The sequence below is a fragment of the Coturnix japonica genome, chromosome 3 (genome assembly GCF_001577835.2).
Source record: "Coturnix japonica isolate 7356 chromosome 3, Coturnix japonica 2.1, whole genome shotgun sequence".
Taxonomy (NCBI): domain Eukaryota; kingdom Metazoa; phylum Chordata; class Aves; order Galliformes; family Phasianidae; genus Coturnix; species Coturnix japonica.
The window spans coordinates 2,405,509-2,431,161 of record NC_029518.1 but is presented as its reverse complement, the minus strand read 5'-3'; the positions used below and the strand labels follow the sequence as shown (position 1 = coordinate 2,431,161).

At 37.8% G+C, this 25,653-nt stretch overlaps 1 protein-coding gene across 16 annotated transcripts in view; it reads right to left on the bottom strand.

The window, feature by feature from the left end:
* KIF16B (kinesin family member 16B) overlaps positions 1-25,653 on the bottom strand; it is a 122,119-nt gene that overhangs the window by 81,798 nt on the left and 14,668 nt on the right. For all 16 annotated transcript variants that reach the window (XR_001553712.2, XR_004306516.1, XR_001553716.2 and 13 more), the window contains 9 exons: positions 24,987-25,103; positions 21,359-21,456; positions 20,771-20,880; positions 19,987-20,129; positions 18,970-19,138; positions 18,595-18,726; positions 15,680-15,855; positions 13,291-13,356; positions 11,507-11,566 (listed from right to left, as the gene is read on the bottom strand). Coding sequence is in view for 7 of the 16 variants with exons in the window: in XM_015856729.2 (XP_015712215.1) it covers positions 11,507-11,566; positions 13,291-13,356; positions 15,680-15,855; positions 18,595-18,726; positions 18,970-19,138; positions 19,987-20,129; positions 20,771-20,880; positions 21,359-21,456; positions 24,987-25,103 (1,071 nt within the window). In the remaining 9 variants the exon portion in view is untranslated. The remainder of the gene's footprint in view (positions 1-11,506; positions 11,567-13,290; positions 13,357-15,679; positions 15,856-18,594; positions 18,727-18,969; positions 19,139-19,986; positions 20,130-20,770; positions 20,881-21,358; positions 21,457-24,986; positions 25,104-25,653) is intronic.

The following is a 25,653-nucleotide window of genomic DNA, read 5'->3' as shown; positions in this document are numbered from 1 at the left end:
GTGAATATTTAACAGGAAGCTCTACATAAGTTGGTATTTTTAAAACAGATTAAGTTCTGAATTGGTTTGTTGCAGACCGGTTACTCTTAATTACATCTCTTGAATTTACTTAGAAACTCTATATGCAGAAGAACAGCAAGGCTGGAAATGGCTGCCCAGGGTGGTAGTGGAGTCACTGTCCCTAGAGGTGTTGCAGAAAGGGTAGGTGCTACATTGAGTGACATGGTTTAGTGGGTACCGTGGGCTGTGGTTGGATTAGATGATCTTAGTGGTCTTTTCTAACCTTAATGATTCCATGATCCTATGATGAGAGGAGCAAACGATAGAAGGGAGAAGAAATTATTTCAATTTCTGCTAAAACTGGTTTGGGATTACTAGATGTAATTTCTAAAAAGATAGGGGAAGAAGCAGACTTAACCATTTGACTTAAGTTTTAGATTGGAACTGTTCACAGACATTCTTTGCCCAAGGTAAAACACTATGTATGTATAATATGGAATGTCTCTCCTTTGTTCAGCATGATGCAGATTCAGCAAATAAAACAAATACTAATCCTCTGCCACAAAAGTAGATGCTATTTAAAAGGAAGAGAGGGAAAAGATGAGGAAACACAGACAATACAGTCTTTGATGAGGTATCACTGATGTGGAAGAGTCCAAATATGTTTTGCACTATCCTATTAGTTTAATAAAATGAAAGCAGAAAAGGGCATATTTCTTAATTTAAAAGCAAGAGATTAGTTATTGATATAGTCATTAATTATGAAAGGTAATATTGGTTTCTTTGTGCATACCCATGGTAAATAAGGCACAAATTCTCACCAAGCACGGTTGTTCTAGTCAATATGACAAAAAACGTAGCACCGTCACGCTGGCTACTAGAGTCAGTTTCAAAACAATTAGTACAATTCAGACACTTCAGTCTTTAACCCGAAAGAAACTTCTACTACCCAAAGCCACAAAGAAAACCACAACTAAAAGGAAACTCTCTAATCAGATTTTTGACTGTCTCCCACAGCTTTAGGCCACACCACCCTCATCAATCAAGAAAACCTATGAAAGAGTCTGTAACAACCAAGATCAGAAAATCGGAGTTCTGTTGCAAGCAGCTTACTGTTAAAGCGCAGGTGATCCCGCAGCAGCCCACACAGGCATCAAGAGTTGTCTGAATATCAATTAAAAATGCAGATGCAAAATGCAGAAGTGCTTAAATGAGCAACCACTAACACAGGGAAGCTAAAATTAAAGCAATAGCTTCATTAGTTTTCCATAAAGGATAAGAGATTTATAAGACTGATAACATGAGCAGTTATCGGTCTCCTAAGTTACCCTTTCTGCTCTTCATTGATTTTTTTTTCCCTACTCTTGTGCTCACCATGGAAATGCAGCTTTCTATTAATACAGACACCCCATTATTGCAGTAGCACCCCAATGCAACACTGTGTTTAAATGTGTTGCAAGTCTTTCCATTAGAAGCCTGAGCAGATTCAAAGTAATTTTTTCAGGAATCTTGGCCTTCATGCCTGGAACTACAAGGACAAACTTAACAGGTTGAAATCTCTGCTCCCCCATGCTTTAAACCTTGCACAGACAGAAATGCTATTGACATGAGAGAAAAAAAAAATCCCTGAATAGAATTGCAGGATTTGGCTAATTCTAAGTATAGATGCCTGCTTGGCTGCTTAAGCTTCCTGGACGTTTGTTTGTAAAATCCTGTTTTCCAGTGGCTTTTAAAACTTCAACCATCAAAGCTGCCACCTTCCACACTAGAACATCTGCTGCAGGCTGGTTTGTGCCCTCACCAGCTTGAGTTTAAGGGAAAACTATTCTTCTATTGCAACAAATGAGGCTCACAGGGTATTTTGCAGGTAAGCTATGTCTGCAGCAGGGCAGACTTCACCCCTTCACAACCTGTGACTGCACTAAGCATATATTATTCTCAAAAGAAAAATAAATCTACAACTTTCAACACTGACATTAACAGCATAGAACAAGACTCTTTTTTTTTTTTGCCATTTGTGATCCTTCCTAGCAGGAGGTACTGTACCTTCCAGCTGAGAGACAGCAACTCTGCCCTCTGTATTCTCTGTGCTAGTATCTAAGAAAGGGAATGGGCCTGGCTGGAATAGATGAAACTGGTGATCTTAATTCATCCCCTTCTCCCATATGCATTAGGATACAGTCTTTAATTACATGATCATATACTGTCTACAGGATCTGTTAATAATTCATTCTACAGATTGTACTCTGGGAATGAATCAAGAGAATGAAGGGAACTAGACTTGTATCCACAGGACTCCCAGTTCATTTGTTGCTCAAGCTGGATGATGAATGAGTTCTGGAACTGTAAAGGAAAAAAAACAAGTCTTCTAGCAAATGCATTTATTCCTCTTAAAAACTATTTTGTTGCCTGTGTTTCTTGAGGGGTGAGAGAATTAAAGTGTTACACTTCTCTGGAATTCTGTTTTGTTTATCTGCCTAGAAGATCATCTTTACTTCCACAGATTACTTTAAATCTGTTAGTACCCTACTACAACTGAGATGTCCCACTCTGTGCTGAAAGAAACAGAAGAGTAGGACTATGCAGAATAATTCCATTGTCTTCATAGTTGCAAAGAAGAACAAAGAATGAACATCGCACTAACGACACTTCATAGTATCATCATAGTATCACAGTCTCGTGAGGGTTGGAAGGGACCTCAGAGATCATCGAGTCCAACCCCTGGGATTCGAGCCTCTGTGTAGCAGAGCGGCACTTCTACCACTTGCGCCACGTGGGGATTCAAACCCCGGGCCCCAGTGTTGCAAGGCGGCATTCCTACCACTGTGCCACCGGGGCACACACCGGGACACTTCTACAACAGTAGGACTGCATGAATCAACACTACACTCAGTAGCCAATTAAGACATTAAGCCGGGTGCACAACAGTACCGTGCATTCAAAGCAATTAGAATTCTGTAGTAATAAACACCTAAATAAAAAATAGATCAAACACACAATTCCACACAACTATTTGAAACAATTCTTCTGTGAAAGTCTCAGACAAATTTGCTTTTTTCTTCTAAGATCATGACGTGGGAACGTTTCCTTAGCCTCCCATAACCAAGCCCAACAAGGACTCTACATTCTATCATTGCTGCTTGTCAGCTCTTTGCTGATCCTTTAGAAGAAACAGCTTTCACAGTTTGTTTCTTCTTGTCTTTTTTGTACAGGCTAAATCAGGAGCTTCCTCTGCTTTCAGTTGAGCTCTCCTTCCTGCCACAGGAAAATTAATAGAAAAGCAGACCAAATGCACAGGAGGAATTGTTGAACAAGTGGCATCTGAGCTACAGAAAGAATTTCAAAAGCAACCCTTTCCATCCGATTCCTTCTCATATGAAAACAGCCTACAAGCCCTAGGGATGGATTAAAGCTAAATGTGGCCTGGATAATCTACACATGCAGAGCCTCGGTTGTATGGAGAAGGATGAAGTAAAATACTTGGGAGTATGGTTATTCCTAGAAACCAGAGGGCCTCTATTGGAATGCACAGTCAGGATCAACCAAACTATTCAATCCTGTCTTAATCCACGGCTGGTGAGCTCAGAATCTACAGCCCCCAGCTGTGCTTCTCTGATGGTCCAGGTGGTTTCAAGTGGGGAAAAAATGGCTTAAAACTGGAATAAAAAAAAACAATGAGTAGCATTAGGTATCTCTTGATTGCAACTTTCTAGTTGGAACTGAAATCTCAAAGTGGTCAGACCACCGCAGAGGCATAGCAAGCAGCTAAAGAGGCTACAAGAGAGAAAGGAGGTTTCTCAATAAGATGAACACAGGTGGCAGACACAGACTTGAAATCAGACATCTATTTCTTTTGAAATTCACTTTTGACTGCTGCACTCAGTGTTCCCCAGGTGGCTGGGACATTTTCAATAGTGTTTCTATTAGGAAAAGAGCTACAGTAGATCAGTAGCACCAGTTCCCAATTTACTAGTTTTTTTTTCCTTCCCCTTTCTCTTACAACAGCAAATCAATGTTGTTGTGGGCAAAGTACTGAAAAGAAAAGAATAAAATCACTGGTGAGCAATGAAAGCTACTATCTTAAAGCAAAACCAATGTGTACCTCAAGGCCAGCTACATTGTAGAAATAAGCAAACAAAACCAAAGCACTGGGTTAGGTATCAGAAAACAAATGCTGGTCAAAGTGACAGCTAAACTAGATATTAGATATCATGACTCTGGGAGCAGGAGTTGTGCTTAAATGCCATACAAGGACTGAGAAGTATAAACATTTCCTTGATGTCAGACAACTTCCTTAAGAAAGTAGAAATTAAATGTCCTCCATCTATGTCCACAGTATATTACCTGGCCAAATAAGAGACACCATCTCTCCCAGGACCTGCTTTTCAATATCCCTAAAATCTCAGAGCTTTCAAGTTGAGAAAATAAATACATTTTTAAAGCCTTAACTGAAGTAATTTGTCAAACACTTTTGATATACAGTAATTTGAAAAAGATACTGACAAATAACTGTGATAATCTTGAATGTGCACATTCACTTTACACATCATCCCATCCGTGAATTGTTGTTCAGAAACATTTCTGTCAAAACAGTTTCTCAAGTTCTTCAGGACTTGCTCCTAAGCCAGTGTTTTGGCATTCTAATAATCTTATTCTAGTATTTCAGCAATGAAAGATACTGCAAATCATTTTGCCTTAAAATATCTGAATTAAATCTGAATTACGCATCCAGCAGCAGTTGATTTTTGTATCTGTAGTGACATCTAGTGTAAGAAACAGGGACAGCATTTAACAGGCTTCTAGAAGAAAAGAATCATTTACTGTGTGATTCCTGACTGAGAAAGACAGACGTGAAAACTCTTTTAAACCCTTCTTGATACCTAGTCTTCCTCACAGCCTTCACAGACCAGCTGAAGGGAACCACATCAAGCCTAATGTAAGAGCCTCATTTAATGCAAATGTGCTTTCATACCTTTCCATGCAAAACCAGTCTGAGTACATACATTATGTCACTGCTGGGTAGAGAGGATGCTATGAACAACCAACCTCAGAATTAGAACTGGCATCCCATTTATTCCTTCAACTTATCAAAAGCAGAAAGGGAATTCAGGAATAGCGTGCCTTAAATGCTTAATTGGCGTTCAATCCAGTTTGAATTTTACAGTGATCCTAATGCCTCATCATTAAAAACCTCATGCAGAAGACATACTTTGTAAAAATGAAACAAGAACTGAAAGCATGCTGAGAATAGTACAGATGACAAATAGAAGTTATACAATAAGAAATAGAATATGCTTAAATAAAGTCCAGGTTTAAGTGTCACTGAAACTATACGGTTATGCTTTAGGCACAACCAAAATTACACATTCTAACCAAAATGCAACACCAATATGTCTAACTAGCAACAATTTTACAAAAATTATTCACTTACTGCTATGTGAAAAATCCTTAACAAGTGTTACTCCTGCCAAACATACAAATAAACACATATGCCAAAGCTGAAAATGAACAGTTTAAATACAGTATCATGCATACATCAGTTTGTATATAAATACACGCCATTCCTGTAACTTCTTTTCATTAGCCTGTAACAGAATCTTTTCAGGGCCGGTGTTTGAGGCACACAGCCAAGAAGTCCCAATCACATTCACATACTGAGGGCAGGATTAAATCTTATACTTGTGTCCTTTGTGACAACTTGTGTAACATCTCCCAGTACCTATTAGTAAAATAATCAAAGTCATATGAATGATTACAAATATCTGTTGTTTTTGTCATTGTTCTTATATACTCACATGTGTGAATAATTAATAAATATTCAGTATATATTCAGCTATTCATTAGTTATCTAGGACAACTATATTATGCATTGTGTTCTTAACACTGGTTTTACTAGTTGCCAAAGTAATTAATGGGAGAAGTGTTATAACTACTGAAGCACACCATGAGACATTACATTAATTTAAAAGTTAATGTACTTCAGGAAAATAAATAAAAATCTAGAGTTTGCTCTTCAAGAACCCAAAACTTGCATCTCTGCTTTGTAACCAAGTGCATTTAGCAGAAAGGGGGTTTTTATGTGAAAGCTACAGGTATTAATTGAGAGATCCTTACACTTGAGGACTGAGCATGTTCAAACAAGGGAGAAGTCTTTCAATCTGTTTTATCCCTGCCTGCTGCCTCCCTCCTTCCAAGAGTCACTGCAAAGAAAGATGGAGCTGAGAAAGATGTCAGCGGGGATAAAGATGAGCAGACATATTAAGTGAGGACAGACAAGATTTAGGTTAGCACGACCAAATTGCTGATGTAAAGCACTGAAATAAGCGATGGAGTTACTGGAGGCCAATTCAAGGAAAAGAAAAGAATGCAGAAAACAAACGCTCAAAGGGCAAAGTACTGAGGTAGGATACAAAACAAGTGAGAAGAGGAAAAGGACCCCAAATAGTCAAGGTTAATATAAACTAACAAAGTGGCATAAAACAGGAAATGGTGACGTATGTCAAGCCTTATAGGCAAGAGAATGGAGATAAATGTGCTTAAATATCACCCAGCAGTGGGGGTTAAAAAATATATATTATCTGAATATGCGAGTAAGTGCCAACTAATTCAGAATTTATATAGAGCACAATGGACTGCTCTTGACAGAGTTTACTTCAGTATGTAAGCCAGTATGGATAGGAAATGATTAAAGACAAAATCTATTAGCTTCTGCCACCCTAATCTGCACTTTACCTAGGGGAACACGATTTCTTTCAGTTTTGGTTTCCCAAAGTCCTCACTGGATGTAGCCACAATTCTTAAAGCCCCCCTGTTTAGATGAACACATCTACCACAGTAAAGTGCTTAATGTTAGTCTGTACTCACTCATCATGGCAATGTAAGAGTTCTTTACCTCCTTCAAAAGGAGGTAATGCATAGCTAAAATATAAATTGTAAAAAATTAATTAAAAAATAATTAATCAAAAACCCACAACCAAAAGTAGATGTTAACACTTGGACATTAGTAGCAACAGTTTCCTTATGTAGGTAAGAAAACCAATTGTTAAAGCCATGAAAATGTACCATTAACTAATACTCAAACAAAGGGTGTGAAAAAGGTCAAATAAGCACTGATCAATAATGTGCTTACACAATGCGGTCAAGTACAGCAGCAGAATTAGTGTTATTGATAGGAGTGAAGCTGTGCCACTCAGTCCAACTGGACAAAGCCAGAAGCAGCAGCTACTACTTAAAATATTGATTAGGAGAATTAGACACACATGCACACAAAGAAAGACCTCTGTCCTTTCAAACTCCGGGAAGATCAATCTCTGCATTCTCTGACATCAGCTGAGCTCTCCTATACAACACTAATGATACAAGCAGTATCAAACATCAGTATAATGAAATAAAACACAACTCTAAATCCACTGTAACACATACACGCAAACATGCAGAAGAGCATCTGAGCAACACTAGGTAAGAGTAACATGCACCAAAGAAGGAAAAAGCTAAAAATACTGTACAGTCTTTATTATATCACTACTAATCTACTGTACCAATCTCTCCACAAACAGTAAAGGGAGAAGAAATTTAAAAGTCAGAGTGGAAAGAATAGTAGAGATTTATATAAAGGAATGCACGTTTAAAAATTAATATAAAAGCTGCTGAAGGTTACAGAAAGCAACTGGAATATGCACAAAACATGGCAAAACGATGCCAGTAAAAGATGGGGTTGGTCTCTTCTCCTGGGGACAGGTGACAGGATGAGGGGAAATGGCCTCAAGTTGTGCCAGGGTAAGTTTAGGTTGGATATCAGGAAAAACTTCTCTACTGAAAGGATTGTTAGGCACTAGAATAGGCTCCCCAGGGAGGTGGTTGAGTCACAACCCCTGGTCATGTTTAAAAACTGTTTGGATGTGGTGCTCAGGGACATGATTTAGAGGAGGGTTGTTAGAGTTAGGGTAGTATGGTCAGGTTGTGGTTGGACTCGATGACCTTTGAGGTCCTTTCCAACCTAAGCAATTCTATAACACGTGTAGTCAGAACAGCCACATCTAAAGAATTTTTGCATCAATTAAAACCTCAAATAAAGAAAAACTTTAAGTTGAATAGGCAACGTCAGCATCTTAGAAACCTTCCAACAGAATTACAGGCCCCAGGATTGATCTTTCACAAAACAATATAAAAAGGCCTACACCAAAAAGCAAGCAGGTTTTCTTCCCTCCTCCTCTTTTTCAGGGATGTCTATAGAAGAACATTAAGAAAAGGGGAAAAGAAAAACAAAGAGCAAACAGATTCAGTGAAATAAGGCAAGATAAGAATCAAAATCCTAGAGTTAAGTATGTGCTGAAGTTGCAAGTCACCTGGAGACAGAGAAGTGATGTACAGCAAAGCTGATGACATTTGAGAAAACAGCACTAAGCCTATGGGCTTTAAATCAACACCATCACTTCGCTTTTCATTGCCGTATTTTAGCTAATGCTCAGCATCATTCTCCCTACTTAATACTCAGAACAGTATCCTCCCTTCAGTTAAAAGAGGGATATACTACTAGGTTAGTAGGGTTAGAGTGTTATACTTTATTACAGTGAGGAGGTCACGGATGAAGACAAACATTACTGTCAAAAACAATGCTTGTCCCTCCAGACACATAACTCCGAGCAGCTGCCATGCTACAGTAACAGATACTTCATGAGAGTTAACATAAGTTTAAAACCCCTCTTAAAACACATCTAAAAATGTATGCAGTTAATCTTTGCATTATGATAGTGTGAGGATTTGGGCTCTGGATGTGATTTGGCAGTAGTTCAGACTCCATACAAACCCAGACAGTCTCCTTGCAAAACAGATCCTTCCAAATGCATGAAAGAAAGTGTACACCATCACCACTACCACCAGTGCTCCAGGATGCATCCAGTCAGGCAGCAGGAGGTCTGGATCATAAACAACGTTCACAGCCAATGCAAGCATTCAGCCATATAGATCCAGCACCATACTCAGAATTGACAACATAGGCACATTAAAAGCTACAAGCAGAAATAAAGAAGAGTACTGGGATATGCACGTTAGTTGTACCTGAGGCACAGTACTGACTGAAATAATTGAAGCTGCCAAATACGTTTTTAAATCAAAAACTTGCCTTCACACAGTATTGTTTCTTCCTATCTGACAGAATTTTCCATTCTGCTTTATTATTTACAAGGTAACATTTAGTTGCAGCTGGTAACACATAAAGCAAGGTTCAAAGTAACTTAACAATCACAAAGAGATGAGGGAAGAATGAATTTCAGCATTAGTCTCTTCTAGTGTAGTTCATGGGGTAAAAAAAAATAAATAAATAAGTTAAATACTTAAAAGAATGACCACAAACAAACCTCACCTGCTCAAGCTCAGTTCAAACAATCTTTCAATAAAGGTACCCCAGATAGAATTACCATTTAACCAAGTTCAAATCACACAGCCAAGGAACAACGCACAGTCAAGAAATTACCAGACTCCTCCACGCAGCCAGCATCAATCACCTGCAAACCACACTTATTTACTCAGGGGGAAGAAGGTAAAGAGAAGCAGCTTTTAAAGACAAACATGACAGTCTAAGGTCCTTAATGAAGAATGCTCTGAAAGCTACTGGTGAATGGCATGGAAAAGTTGCAGCTGTGACTGCAATGATGAGAGCACAGTATTATTTCTAAAAGGGCACCAAGACCTTCAAGTCTTAAAAGCAATCTGTATGACCTGTGCATGAAAGAAGTGGTATCTATCTATATATATATATAAAGAAATAAAGCCAGGGAAGGAGTCTGTTACAAAAAATATTGCTTTCTCTAATTTAAAATCTGCTTTCCCTATGCAGCCTGGCAAGCCTCCATATAGCTCTTTGCCACTCATATGCTGGCAGTGAAGTGGAACAAGAAGTGGAATAAAAATACAGATAGCCTCAGTAAAACGCTGTAAAATAAAGCAGCACAATCAGGAGTGGAAAATACAGAAGCTGGATGAATTAAACTAACAAAAGCTCGGTACTAGAAGGGCAGAATTACAGCTTCTGTGTTCTGAAAGCTTTTATGTTTGGCTATTTAACAAATAGGACTTTCCCTCGTTTCTTTGAGTTGTTCAATTAATAGATCAGTACTTCGTACAACCCTGCAGTATCTATGGAAGAATCAGTGTATTTCCAACATTAAGCTAAGAAGACTCTCCACAAGCTAGTTACATCACGTTCACTTCACAGCTGACTAGAATTTATCATCTATGTAGAACTCAACAATTCTCATGGAACTACCCAATCCACACCTGAGTAAAGAGAAGACAATAGTTCCATATAGAAGTATATCTGTATAGATGCTTCAGAATAACAAAACAGAGGAATAATGTAAAACTGGACCTAAAATATCTGAGGAATATGCAAGCGGTAATTCCCAGTTCAGTGTCTGGACAGACATTAAACAGCCCATTCTGTTATGCCATCTGCTAGGCAGTTTCCAGTCCTGCTCTGTTCTCTAAGCTCTTTGTGTTTTATTTTTAAGCACAGAGTCATTTGACTTACTTGCAAGTCAGATAAAAGACACAGAGGTGAACTTAAAATAAAAATCAACACAATTAAAAAGCGATACACAGCAAAAATCAACTACAAAAACAAGTCTCAGATTAGCGATAAGGAGGATTTATACAAACACTATGCTGTTGTTTGAATCACCCTCTGAATAAGTGTGTTCTCAGCATATACTGTAAATCATGAAAGTTTAGAGTTTGTTTCCCAAATTTTTATTTAACAGAATAGTTAAAATATTTGGCAAAAACATTCTGTGGAAACCAAACTGTGGGAATTGTTCTTCTGTGAGCACTCATATGGAACCATGAAGTAGCCCATTAGTACATCACCTAAAAATACTGCCTCCAAGAGCTACAAGCCAACATAAATCCCTACCAGAACAACTGGACAGTAGAGAGGCAAAGATATATGCAGATAAGACAAGTTTATCAGTCAGTATCATTCAAAAAACACAGTATGGAAATCATATTAGTATGGAATCAAGTTGCCCTCTGGGATCTGTACTAAAACTGCTAAATGCAAGAGAGTACTGTGTGGATTTAACTGCTTCAGAAGTATTCTGGAGTCAAATAACAACTGCACTCAAGCCAGCTTACATGACTGAGCTGCAAAAATCCCAGTGCTCGAGGACTCAGCTCAGATCCATCTGTTCTGTTTGATGGAGACCTACTGGAGGATATTCAACTAAAAGCTGTTATTCCAACTTTAAGAACTACTTCTAACTGAAGCAAATCTGAGGCCAATGCAAAAAACCATATCCTCTATGCAACACAATCCAATACAACATAAAAGGTGGTTATTTGCAGTTATGGATACAACAAAAACACCAAAGGGATGAGGGAGCCACTTGCCCTTGCTCTGAGTTGTCCTTTGCAGTAAAATGGAAACATTCAATATGGTAAAGATTTGTAAGAAGGAAAAACCCTAAGATTAGTTCAAACATCACGTTGAAAAAGAACATATCTGCCTTACTTTCAGAATATTTTGGGTTTCATTCCACTTGTTTGTCCATTCTTTGGTCAGTTCTTGTACCTGTAAAAGAGAACAAATATCTGAGAAATCACATCTCTTCTGAAGTCCACGATAATTAATTCTTAGACAAGTATGAAATACTTGTGCAACTCTTCATGTAAAATTTAGGACTTAAACATTTAAAAGAGAGCTACTGCTCCTTCAGTAAGAGACTAAACCACGACAGCTTCTTCCCTTCATTGGAGATAAACATATTCTGGTCAAAACAAACTCTTTCTGCATGCAGAAGCAGCAGTAGGTAGCCATCATGAGAGAATCAGAGGTAAGTTTGCTGCAACACAGAAATCACTTGGCTGAAATCAGCACTGAAGTCAGGGTCTGCTTGCAAAGGTGTTACTAACAGGGACAGCACTACATATCAACACAGAAACGTTGTCCTGCCTTTCCTACTCACTAAGCTGCCCATCTCAAAGGGCAACTTATATGCACCAGAGAAGGCTCTTTTCATTTCAAATCCCTTCTGGCTTTTTAGAAATCACTGTACAGAAAGCAATTCAGGCAGACTGACCTAGAAGCTTGGACTGACTTGAAATCATTATCACATTACATATAAGTGTGCATGTGCACATCTGTATGTGTACACACACATGCATACACACACTTCAGTTTTTTATATCGGCAGATTTCTGCACAGGAATTATATACAGTGACTTAAAAACATACACAATCATCTATTATTTAAATCCACTTCATGGTGCAGAATGATGAAAATCACTATGGCTACATCCCTACCCACAAAGACCTCCCCATTTACAACCAGCAGCCTATACCCTAGCTGTCTTTGCAGTTCAAATGCAAATGAATCAAGAAGAAATAAATATATTTATCTCATTTCTACCTCTATCTCGAGAATTCAGAGAAAAGTAAATACATTTTTCACAGCACCATCAGTGTTGGTGGTCAGAATGTTAAAGCAGGGAAAAAAGCTGAAGAGACTGAGAAGAAGTATTAAGAGTACCCGTAAGTATATTCACCACATTGTAACACTCTTCAAAAACCCCTCTTACATAAGGACAAGTCAACTCATTAAAGCTACCATATATGTGTCACACAATTTAAATATGGTGATGTAGACTTTACATCTGTATAAGCATTATTATTGCATCCATTCAAGTATTAGAAAAAAGGTACAACCGCTGCAATACCTACCTAGATTTTTCAGTAATCATGTCTGCAGGAATTAGGTTAAATATTAATCAAGTAACCTTCTAATGAGGTTGAGAAAAGAAAACACACTTGGTATGCTTTCCATGCAGAGGGCAACACTCCTGAGCAGGACAAGCAGCTATTACTGCTAGAGTACGAGTAATGTACTTTAATTAGTGTGTATACAGCAGCTCTTATTGCTCAGTACACCTAGATAAAAAGCTTTGTTTGTGCACTAAAATAAAATCACATTTCTAACGTTTTAAACACCTCGTCTGAATATGAGAAATTCATTTATAACTGAAGGCTCATATCACTGCTTTGCAGGTTCCACTTCAAGTATACAGCACAATACAATAGGGATCCCTGTGTACACCACAGAGCTGTAAAATGCATTCCTAGCAGACATGTGGCATATGAATAAATCCAAAGTGTACTTTGTAGATATGGCTCATTCTAATACACCTTGACATCTAATGGTTTAATGGTCATGTTTATAAAAATAAATGGCTATCAGTTGCACCAGGGCCCTTTTACTTTGTTTATTTGTTTTTAAATTGATTTATGAAATAACTCACCCTTGCTTCATTCTGCTGAAGCTTTTCTTCCATACTTAAAGCTGTTGGAGAATCCAGCAGAGCAATCTATAATTGTGAAAAATAAATAGTATCAAGTTAACAAAAGAAGAAAAAAAAAGACAATCCTGGCAAAATCACCTGAAAGAAATTACCTGTTCACCTTCTCTGACTTCTAATATGAAATACTTCACACTCCAACAAATGCCATTTTACCTTAAAATACTGTAAACTCTCCATGTAATCGAAGTGTTGTCAAAGCAGATATTCTCAGTACAAATCACCAGTTTGGGAGCATTATTTCATTCCCTCTGAAAACATGTTGTCACAAACTTGCCCACACAGAAACCAGACAAGATTATAACACGTAATTCCCCAAATTTAACTCTGTATTCCTGTTAAACAGGAAAGACTATTATGCATCAACACTTAATGACTCTGCTGCATGACATATCTGTACTGTCTATCTGTAATTAAAAACTGTATATAAGGTAATAGGCATTAGAAAAGGAAACTATAGGCACAAAAGCAGTACTCATTGTTATGTGACCTCCCACACTGAATCTGGCACTGCATTTCAGTAACCAGTATCTTCAGTAATCTACAGAAGCATTTGCAAATACAGTATCCTGGGAACACAAAGGGAGATCACAGAAGAAATGATGGAGGGATTTATATTCTATTATGCATACATAACACCACTTGCTGTTTTACCAACCACCACAAATTCAATTAACTTAAGCAAATTGTCTATTGTCTGCTATACAGCCGTCTATCACATCCTACAGCCAAAACAGATTTATTTCGTGATATCCACTGCTTTACAAATTGGAATTAGGACAAAGCGTTACATCTTCAAAGGGGTCTGTGCTACATCTACCTTGCTAACATATTTAAAAACTAAAAGTGATCAGACAAGCTAGGGAAGAAACATTCATTTTTCTCTGCTAAAGAATACAAAAGAAGTACAAAAATACAACAACAATTCAGCCCCAAGAGGAGTTTTCTAATTGTCTGTAACAGAGCAGAGCTCAGCTTCAATCACCCACAATACCTATTACTGCTTCATACTATGGTCCCATTCCCTTTTTCAGTAAATGTTTTATAGCATGAAATCTAGCTGCAGTACTAAACTTACATAAATAAAATGTCTATGTTGCACTGACATTTCACACCATGCAGTCTATCTAAAATAAACTCAGGTAGGTCTAGAGATAAATCTAGAGACTCATAGAATCATATAGTATCCTTTCAGAGGTCTTTCCAAATCATATTTGCTCAGGCATTAAATCTAACAGCCCCGAGTGGCATTATTTAGAAGGGATGTGTGGCCTGAGCAATTGTACATTCCTTACTGTTAGTCCAGTTTCATCATCCTAGAAACAGAGGAGAAATTAAGCTTAACCGAGCCTGTGCAACAACTGTTTAGAGTGGCCAGTACTGAGAAAAGGCAGAATAGTAGCACTGAGAAAAAGAAATTCTGCAGGTAGATACAGGTGGACAGGGAGAGGACATAACAAAAAGTATTTTTTAAAGCAAACCAGCATTCTGTATAGTTAAAACGCTTCCGAAGAAACCATGCTTCGTTCTATACAGGCCCATAACTAAATCAAATATACTAGACTATTCTCTCCAGTATGAAGAAGCTTTGTACTGGGCAGAGTGGTTCTGGCAATCACTCCTACAGTTATAAAGTGTTCCACTCTGATCAGTCCCAGTTCCTTAGTGTTCTGACTCTTTAAATCAAGCAGTTTGGTGACTCAGCACTCTGGAAGAACAGCATTACCAATTCAAAGAGGAAGGGCCTCTCAGCAGTTCCTCTATCCAAGACATAAATCTAACTTGGAAAGTTTTCAGTCTGTGCCAATAAAAAATACAGACCTTTTCTTCCATCACAATTGAAAGTCCTTTGCACGTTCAGCACACTACATGCTCTCTAATGTACTGTGTAGTGCAACACACACAAAAAAAAACCATGTTACCCAAATCCACATCAGTGTAAAAACGTGGTCATTATGGTATTCATGCCTTCTACTTTTGAGGGACCAGCTAATGCATTTCTTCAGTCCACCATCCTACACACATCAAATACGTCCTGTTCAGTCTCCTTGTGCTGAGTTGAGTACCTGTTCCCCAGCAAACTGCAATCAAGGCCTGATTACATTAAGAGAAAGCTAAAAGCTTGAGACTGATAATTTTTCCCCCTCAAGTTAAAAGAGGTAATCTACTGGCCATATGGAAACTGATTCAATCAGTAAAATAATATTCATTCATAGCCTCATAGAGCTTGTTTGCTCAAATCAATATAATGAAAGATAATTATCTCATTACGTTCTAGAAATAGATGTTATAACTCAAGGAAAATTACACATAAATTTCAAGTAAAGCTAACCTGATTCCCTTGAGCAAGCAGGGCTTTTAATCGGGCTATTTCAGCTCTCAGCTCACGGATCAGTTTGACGTTAGGATCTTCATTAATAGTAGGCTTGTTGATGATGTTTTTGGCTCTATTTGCATAGCGAAGTGTACTTAAAGTTTCTCCATAATTGACATCAGCAGGTGAAATAGCTGAGGAGATGAAATCAGAAAGAGTTTATCCACAGAACCATGTGTTTCACTTAGTAAAGCTAGTTTATATTTTAAGTCTGATAAAGTTATCATGGATGAAGAGACAGAAATACATAACCACTTCAATTTGTTGGAGTTCTTCATTTTGTTCTACTGCCCTCAAGGCTCTATAACTGTGTTTAAGTAATTTAAGTAATTAGGTCCAGCAATCAAGAGTTGTAAAGCAATCTTTCCGTCAACATATGTAACATTTAGAACTTGCTGGTAAGCATAAATATCTTGTATAAATACTTCACAGGCTCCTGTGAATTTCTACATGAACAGTGGAAAAAATCACCAACTATTTTATAGAGGATCAATATAAAAATCCAATGGAAAAGTCATTTCAGGTAGAAACAAGGTACTTTTGTTCCATGTTTTAGAATTAACTTAAATAGCATTTAAGCAAAAGATAGACTGGACAAACAAACAAAAACAAGAGCTTCTATCACCCATTTACACAACTATCTGTTGTGCTGAGCTGCAGGTGTCTGGCAGAAAGCAGAATATTCCTCATCTGAAGCACCAGGAAAAATAAGTATTGTTTTTACAGGCAACTCAACAAGGAGATGCAATGGATTTTTAATGAAAGCGTTGATGTTATATTTCAGCTAATTTTTCCTAACAATATGTAAGATGTCTACATTAAAAAGAGAGCATCATTTGGAAACAAGGGACCAGAAGTCTTCTTAATGATGCAAATGAACAAGAAACCCAAAGAACCAGACAATGAAAACTCCTGAAGAAATAATTAAGCAACCATAATTTTCTGCCACTAAATATTCTTTTAGTGGCAGAGACTGCCTGAGTTACTGGAGATGCTCTAGGCACCAGTCTATACTTCCTCTAGCTCACACTAATCACTTTTCTACTTTATTTACTGCCTCCCTCCCACTACTCAAATATTCTCTTTCTGGACAGATGCTACAATATTTTATAGAAATACGGCACATCAGAAACAGATGTATTTTTATAAGAGCTTTTCCTAGAGCCTAAGATAATCTTCCTGCTTTTTTGTGTGAGTTTTTAGTTACAGGAAAGGCATGCCAAACATATCTGGACAGCCTGTCAGGCTCTGTTAGGCAATTCAGCCACATTATCAGTAGAGTTACTGCTGGAGAAGTGATCAACCATCAGGGCTGTGCCTAGCAGATGCATCGTTAATAGATGGAAAAGTAGCTGAAAAAGCAGCTGTGCACTATAATCATTAGTAAAGGCACTAAAAGCTCACTGCATTTTTAAAGCCTCCTCACCCACCCCACCACAGACTATGAGTTACTCAACCATAAGAGTTGAGTAAGAAAACTGTAAGAAAACATCAAGATAGGTGCTAGCACAGCGTTAGTTGAACAGCCAGAAGAAGAAAGCAGCATCAGGCCCATGATCATCTTTTGACACCATGATCAGTCTCAGGAAAGGAAACGGCACCAATTCCAGAAATATTCCCAAAATCTTGCAATGTAAGAACCCAGAAAATCCAATCACAGCAAAGCAACTGAAAAACCAGAATTTGGTTCAATGCATTTTAGAATCTCAACTTCCCTGCCCAACCATTTCTCAAAAAAGGAGTCCATCAATTAAACTGCATCACAGCTAAATAGGGGAGAAACTTCTTTTCTTCACATTTACACCTCTGACATCCCAAATCCACCCCTCGTTTCCAATACTATTTTTAGTAGCTTAAATAGTTGTGTTTTTTTTAATGAGATTCCCATCCCAATCTGTTGAAAAACCTGCAGTACATGCCATGCATGCTTTTTAAGTCAAGTGATCTTTACAGAGCTTCCTATAGGTAAAAAGAAAGCTGTAAGAGAAGTTTGTAGGTTGACTGATCATGAATAATTAAACCTATACAACATTAAAACACTGTACTCAAAAAGTAAGTTTACAAAAGATTACATTCTTACCCACTAAATGTCAAAAGAAACCAGGCTGTTTCTGCCACTATTTCTGAAGAAATGTTTTGGAAAAGTGAACTGATGCACACATTTATATTTACTAGATGCACAAAACCCTCCTTTAAAAACAAAACAAAACTGAGAATGAAAGTCTGCAAAGGAGAGGTATAAATAGAGAGAATTACAAGACTTCATCTAGATCCGGGCTTGTGCATTTATCACAAATATCAGAGCTGTCTTGAATGCAAATGAATCACAAGAACAAACAGGAGATATTACTTGAAGATTAACTGGTCAGATTAGCTTATCATTATGCTGTGTGTCTGCTATGGACTAACACAGCAGTGAGCTCACTGTCAGAGCAGATGCAGACAATTAGTCATGCACATTCAGATGACCCTTATGTATGCCTAATGACTGTACATATACAATGTCAATGCCTTGTTATGTTTGTGACCAAACATAATGCATCCAGAAAGAGATCAAAGAATCCTTAAAGATCTGCACATGAAAATGAAATTCTCAAATTCTGGAGACACATAACTGCCATTGTTCATGGAATTATTAAACAAATTAATCAGATTCTATATAATGAGACCACATACAGCTGTACTGATGCAAGAGATGTTCTGTAAGAATGCAGGTAAAGGCAGAGAGTCACTAGAAAACTCACAAAGAAAGAAATTAAAATGTGTAAAGAATGCTCTGCCCGAAAGAAGCATCTGGAATCTAAATATTTACAGCTAATCCTATTAAGCGTGAATAGTTCAGGATGCAAAAAAAGTCATTAAAAGACACTTACTGGCAATCATTATAGTTTTAGAGTTTCCTCCGAGGCTATCTTTTAACAGCCAAGTCAACACAGAGTCTCTGTAAGGCACAAATACTTGTTTCTTCTTTGAAAGAGGATTTGTTGCATCCTGAGATAAATCAGCTGTGATGTGAGGACAGGAAAACAAAAAAGAGCAGTTATACATTTTCACTCATTTTCAAACATAGAATATATTCTAAATCACTACTTCATAGAATCACAGTGTAGCTTTGGTTGGAAGAGACCTTGAAGATCATCTAGTTCCTAACTCCAGTACTTGCGGAAATAAAAACTGTAAATTAGCAAAACGGTATTTAACAATTAACAAATCCACAACAGCATAAAGCACAAAATCCAGTAACTTACCTAAGGCAGAAATGACATTTCCCAGAGTAACGAGAGATTTGTTAATGTTGCCGCCTTCCTTTAATCTAACCCCTGTGGCACCAGTGGCATCTGCTCTCTCACTTCCAGCAAGATCTACCAAATGAATCTTGCTAACAGTCTCACAAGGCATTTCAGAATCAAATTTAGCCTAAAAATAATAATAAAAAGTATTAAGCTACAAAAATCTGAAATCTTACGGAATCCAATTCATGTCACTGAATTTTACTCACAGTAGCAGAGTATCAGAAGACGGATATATAAGGGGTGTAACAGAAAGGCATTTATTGTAACTTTTTTTCTCAACTCCCACTGAAATAGTTACTTTTTGAAATTGTAGCATTTGCAATTCCAAGCCATTTCTGCACGTGTACCAACAACTGTGAGTTGGCATTTACCTGGTATACTGTGAATACATGCTGCATTCATATTATTAGGCTTTCAACTATCACTTGAAGTTACAGCTACCGCACACAGACACCTACACTCACATTCTCCTCCCACCCCCAAGTTTAAGGAAGTAGCAATTAGGAGTTCACTGAAAATTATTTTAAAAACTTAAAAGGTTACTATGCTCTGCGAAAACAATTTCAATCTTTAGACCAGTAAACGAAGAAATATGAACAGATTTCTTAGAGTAAGAGAGGAAAAGTTGGTAACAAAACACCCAGACAACAGTTCTCCCCCATGATTTGGGCCACAGAGATGCTCTGTTGTTTTGTTTTTAAAATGATTTAGCCCAGATTTCCAACCCGAACTTCCTCAAGATCTATTAACTGTCATTCTAAGTAGTCAAATTACAACATTAATTTTAAGGAATGTGATTAGTGATACAGGTATTTCCAATTCCCAAAATGCCACTTTCACACTTCTATCTTTCTTTATCAGAAGACAACGTACAGTCAATCATTTACCCAAACTTGCTGCTTTGAGCAGCGTATTTCATTATTATCATATGACTTATTGAACATAGACACATTAATACAGGCTTGTTTTTACCTGAGTGAAGTTGATTGTGAAAATGGCATGAGACCTGCTGCTGACATCATTCATTCCAGTTGCAGCCGTAGTTCTGTTTATATTTCCTGCATCCATAAGTTCTTCTACGTCACCATAATTCTGCACTAAATGTTTAGACAAATCTAAAGAAAAGCACAATGTTTCAGTATGTCCATACATGCACTTGATTCATTTTTTTTATCCCATCAAAAGGACTCAAACTACCATCACTACAAAGTGATGCTGCAATTGCACTGTTTCTTGCTGTGCTTTTTTATTAATCTTAAGGAAAAGAATGTGATCTCCCATGAATAACTGCTAACTTACGTGTTTACAGTAAATTAAGAGAAAATGTGCACTCTTATATACTAAAGTATTTGGTCCATGAGCACAACCTCTCAAGAAACAGGAACTTCCAGTAGCAGAAGATGGATTAAGCCAACTAGATTACTTAATTCCATCTGAAACATTATGGATGTATCAATCACATTCAATGAATTCTTAAAACCAATTGCATCTCTTAATATTACTTGAAATTTGACTGACTTTACAGATAGACTGTATTTACGTGTAGTAATCTTAGAACTGAGAAAGCAAATAGAAATAGAAAATGAGGCTATTCAACTTTAGTGCTTTTATATCAAGTGAAAGTTCTATATACGTCATCATCTTTATTTCAAAGGGGGAAAAAAAAAACCAAAAAAACTAGGCAATTAAATCTAACACGTTTAAATATGCAAAAGTAGTAAAATATCCAGTGCAAAAATGTCTGAAGTCTTTCTACCTTCAACATACGGTCCCTCTTTTGGATGTTCTCGGATTCGTAAATTATTTGTTTTTGATGACTTCCGCCTGAGAAGATCTCTCACACGTTCATTATAAATTTCCAGATAGCTGAAAGTAAAGGCCAGAAAAACCACTGACTGAATGAAGATTCTTTAAGAGAATAAAAGGCATATTCAGATAGTTTGAAAACAAGACAAAATGCCTGAGGAAGCAAATCCCAAGTTGGCTTAAGATAGCAACAACTGCTGCGTCCTTGTATCATGAGGAAATAAAACAAGAAATCAGAAGGGAGCAGGCATTAGCAAGACCAAGAGCACCTAATGTCAGCCTTAAATAAACAGTAAAATGAGAAAGATGCCTTCCAGTTGTAAAGGCATTTTCATCATCAGGTAAATAAAGCAAAATACAGAGTTGTTGGATCAAAGTTAGAAGTATTGCACATTTTGACTGCAACTGCCAACAAAAATCAATTAAAGGACTGAGGCCAAGCATGGAAACAGGCCTTTCTCAGAGATAAGCCAAACAGGGTTGCAGGAACTGAATCAAGTATGGTAAAATAGCAAACTACTAACATGCCAACACCTACCTGACTTCTGTTCGAAAGGACGCTTCATTCCGTTTTGTTTTTTCACTTATTTTGCTGAATAACCCTTCGCAAATCCGAGGTATTAAGCCGGCATCACCCTGCAACAACAACAGTTCTTATTCCCAAGGCTACATATGCATGTGAAGTACATTTTAAACAATAAAATCTCGAATCAATTGTTTCACACAGAGAAACAGCAATGGGAGGTATCAAACCTTCTCCTGCCTTTTACTAAACTGTATTCACCTTGCCACATTAATTCTTATGCATGTAAGAACGTACATCCTAGTTCCAATTCTTTACTGTTGGGCTATGTGTCACCTCTCTCACTTAGCTTCAATATCCCAAGCTACTTAAGGCAGAACTAGCTTATGTAAGAGCAACATAAGAACTACCTAATTCCTCCATCTATCTCATTTCACTATGGATTTGAAAACATCTGCAGTGAACGTCTTTCCCAACCAAAGCCAAGGGTTCCCCAGCAGCAGAGGGCTGAAGGACAACCACACAGCTCTGTCTGGCAGGTAGATCACCACCTACCTACCTGCTGAGCTCCCCACCTCCCTGACACAAAGGCAGAGGCTAACACTCCTCCAGAGCTGAAATGAGTGAACAAAGGCAGAGGACAAGCATACAGATGAGCTCTGGGCTAAGAGCTGCTAAATCAGAATAGCTTACAAAACAGTCTGTCAGCTACAATTTGCCTCCAGTCCAAAAGGCATAGACTTGATGCAAAGGACTAATTCTAATTCTGTGTACAGCCAAGGCAAGAAATGATCTTCATTAGAGTTTGTAGCCTTGTAATTAGGAAGAAGGCAAATCAGGACAAACTAGGACAAATATCCAGCACAGAAACAGCCCAGGCACTCCAGGCATCCAAGAAAATTTTCCTAGTGGGATTCTAGAGATATCTGGCTGCAGGAAACACACCTACAGCGGACTTATCTGCACCAGACTCTGGCAAGACAGGCACTGCACAGGCAAAGATTTCTCTTCTGCTCTGCCCCCGTTCCAAGGTCACACCAGCCTGCTTCCACACTTCTCCTATCTTTCCTCATTCTTCAGCTTCTCATTCTGGCAGCCTTCTACCAGATGCCATTGCAGAGCTGCTCACCTTATTTCCTTGATGCAGACAGTATTCCTACCTGGCTCTTCGTCCAGTCTCAAACTTCTTATTTTAAATCACTGCACATCTGCATGCTCTCCCTTTATTTTCCCCTCTTTCTAGCTTCCTTCGCCGAGGTCTTAATGAAAGCCAGTTTGTCCTTCCTAAGCTGGGTTTCATTCTACAAAATAATTACCTGCTCTGTCCTTCAAGCATATCTAGACCTTCCACTGACTCCACCTTGCTTTGTAACAACCAAATCAGAATAAAACAGCCTTCAGATAAAGGGAGAAACTTACAAGTTAATAATGCTTATTGTGAGGTTGCCTTTGGTAACACGGGAGCATCTTTTCCCAATATTTTTCAGGGCCCAGTGTTAGAATTTCCCACCACTTATTTATTTACTTTAAAAACACAGAGGAAATTAAAAGAACTTTCTTTCATCTCATGCTTGGAAACAACTGAATAGTTTTAATTACAGTTTAAGGGAAAAAAAAAACAACATGAAAGATCCATCATAAAGCTTCAGGCAAGCCATTAGTTACTGACACAAACCAGCAGTTGCATGAGAGTCTTAAAATAGAAAATATTACTCTAATTGAATAACTTCAACTATGGCAGGATGGAGATGAGGAAGTACGAGCACATACTCCCCAGTCTACTTTGTCACTAAAATGTACATCATGCAGAATGTTCTTTATTAGAAACTAAAATTAAACATTTCTTCCCTTTTCATCCCTTACTGCTCCTAAGTAGGATCAAGTATATCTTATCATCTCTACCTCTTTTTTTTCAGGGTTATAGAATTTCCCATCATTAAAGTTTATAGAACCAAAATAAGTAGCTCACTGCAGAGCTGAATTTTCTCATTAAAAGCTTGTTTTCCTTCTGTGTTATCTAACCAGAAACCTCTCTACTGCAATTACAACATTCCACTGCTTGCCCAAGTGCCTTACATGGGAAAAAACATACAGATATATAAAATGATTCCCTTCCTTTCTGCAGTAGACTTTCACATCTTGGAAGACTTCCGTTGTTCCACAGTCTTCCTTTCTCAGCATATAATTTCCTGATAGAACATATTTTATAGACCTCCAACCACTTCAGTATCCCTGCTCGAGACTTCTAACATGTCCACGTACTTCTTGAAATAGTTGTGGCACACACTGTTAAAGAAGCAGCCTTCCGGAGCCAAGAACAGCATACATTGAAAGAAAAGGGAGAACAGAATTCATATTTGTTAAGGAGAAGTGGGGAAAAAGAAAATTTATTTCCAATTCAAGATTTCTTACAGCATAGCAGCGTCTCTGACAGGGCCATCAATTTTAAAGCATTTAACTTGGCGGCTGAGTGTATTTTATACACATGCTGTACAAAACCAGATTAAAGTATTTATGTATCATGGCAAGAAGATTAGACCTTTATTATCGAATAGTGTCAAACAAACTTCAGCACCTATTCACGTGCAACATGTCTTGATGATTACGGTCATTGCATATAGTCAGGCAGTCTCATAAAAATGTCACATATAAATTTCCAAAATAGAAATCCACTTCTAAGTCATAAGATCTTTTCTGGTTACAAAAGCCTATTTTGCTTACCATAGTGAAGCCACTTATTCTTTGACAACTGAAAGAATAAGATTTAAAGCTAATTTACTCTCCTAAACTCAAAGAGGTGCAAGGCGGCATTTCCAAAGAGTGAGCTAATGAAGGACAAGTGGCAATATTCCCCTTTTCAATTCTGCTGGGAACAAAAGTATTTTCTCCCAAGGATTAAAGGGGAATTAAACTTGTAAAAGCTGCCTTTCAAACAGAGTTCGTCAGTCAGCCCTTCGCACTGCTCCACTTCCAACAGCTTTGCCAAGGTTTTCTGTCCTTGACCTTGAGCCATTGTGGAGGGAGCTGCAAGAAACCACTCCTGCTCCTCACTCACAGATGGCCACGTGCCCTTCCCATCACACCTGCCCTCTTTTACAGGGTCTTCACTGTGGTGCTAAGAAAGCTGGAATCCTTAAACTCAAAGTCAGCATTATCTACCCATAACATGCTGAAACTCATTTAGCTACTCTTACCCCCAGTCCCTACTTCACACTTGGCACTTCAGAAAAGGGTCAAGGATCTGTTTTAACCTTCTAACCCTTCAAAAGTGGTCTGAAAATGAGATTTTTTCAGAAGAAAAATGAGCATTTATGTGCTTAAAACACATATTTTTTTTTTTTTATTTTCAAGTCTAACATAGAAAATCAGTGGTAGTACTTAAAAAAATTGGTTCTGTTACACAGTGGAAAGGATTGCTTTTTGTTCAGTGTAACAGAGCATCCCTTAAAGACACTTCTTGCAAGGGAAATATTTACCTGTAGAAGAAACAAGAGCTTCTAAAACCTCTTACTACTACTAGAAGTTGTGATGCAGTGGAAATCAATAGTATACAGAGAGGACAGAGGACAGCACTAACAAACACATACATATCTGCAATGCACTGCTACATAACACAAAGGCACATCTGCAGAATACTACATACCGCATTGCCCATCATGGTGTAGGACTTCCCAGATCCAGTCTGTCCATATGCAAAAACACAGGCATTATAACCTTCAAATGCAGATTTAAGCACATCTGTACCAAGGTTTTTGAAAACCTAAAAACAAAGGATATTTTTTTGTTGTCAGTCCAGTACAGCAAACGTTAAACAATCACAGTAAGCTGCCATGTAATAAGCCATTGGCATCAACCAATAATGCTTACTCTGTGACAAAAAAGAAGTATTTCTAATCAAACTGCTAAATGTTTCTATTGTAGTTAGTTTACAGCCACACAGCACTGTATTTCTTGCTTCTTTTTCTGTGAGAGATCTGCGTGACTTACAGAAGTACAAAGAAATAAACACTATTCCTTCTGCAGCTCTCTTTGCTTTCAGCTCATCTCAGATATGCCTTTCTCTTACTCTTAATATCTGTTTATTTTTTGCATCTCTGTCAACTCCCTGTGCTCTGCAAATATCTGTCTTGGTCTCAAAAAGAGGTGTTTATCAATCCTGTTAGCACTTCTGCACGGTGAGCTTTTTGGCATAATTTAATGAAGTCTAGGAAGAAAATGGCCCTGTTATTTTATAAGCAGCTTTTAAGTATTATTTCTAGGCAAACATGGTAATGTTGTCTACAATGTTAAGCGACCCTCTTTTTTCTGCT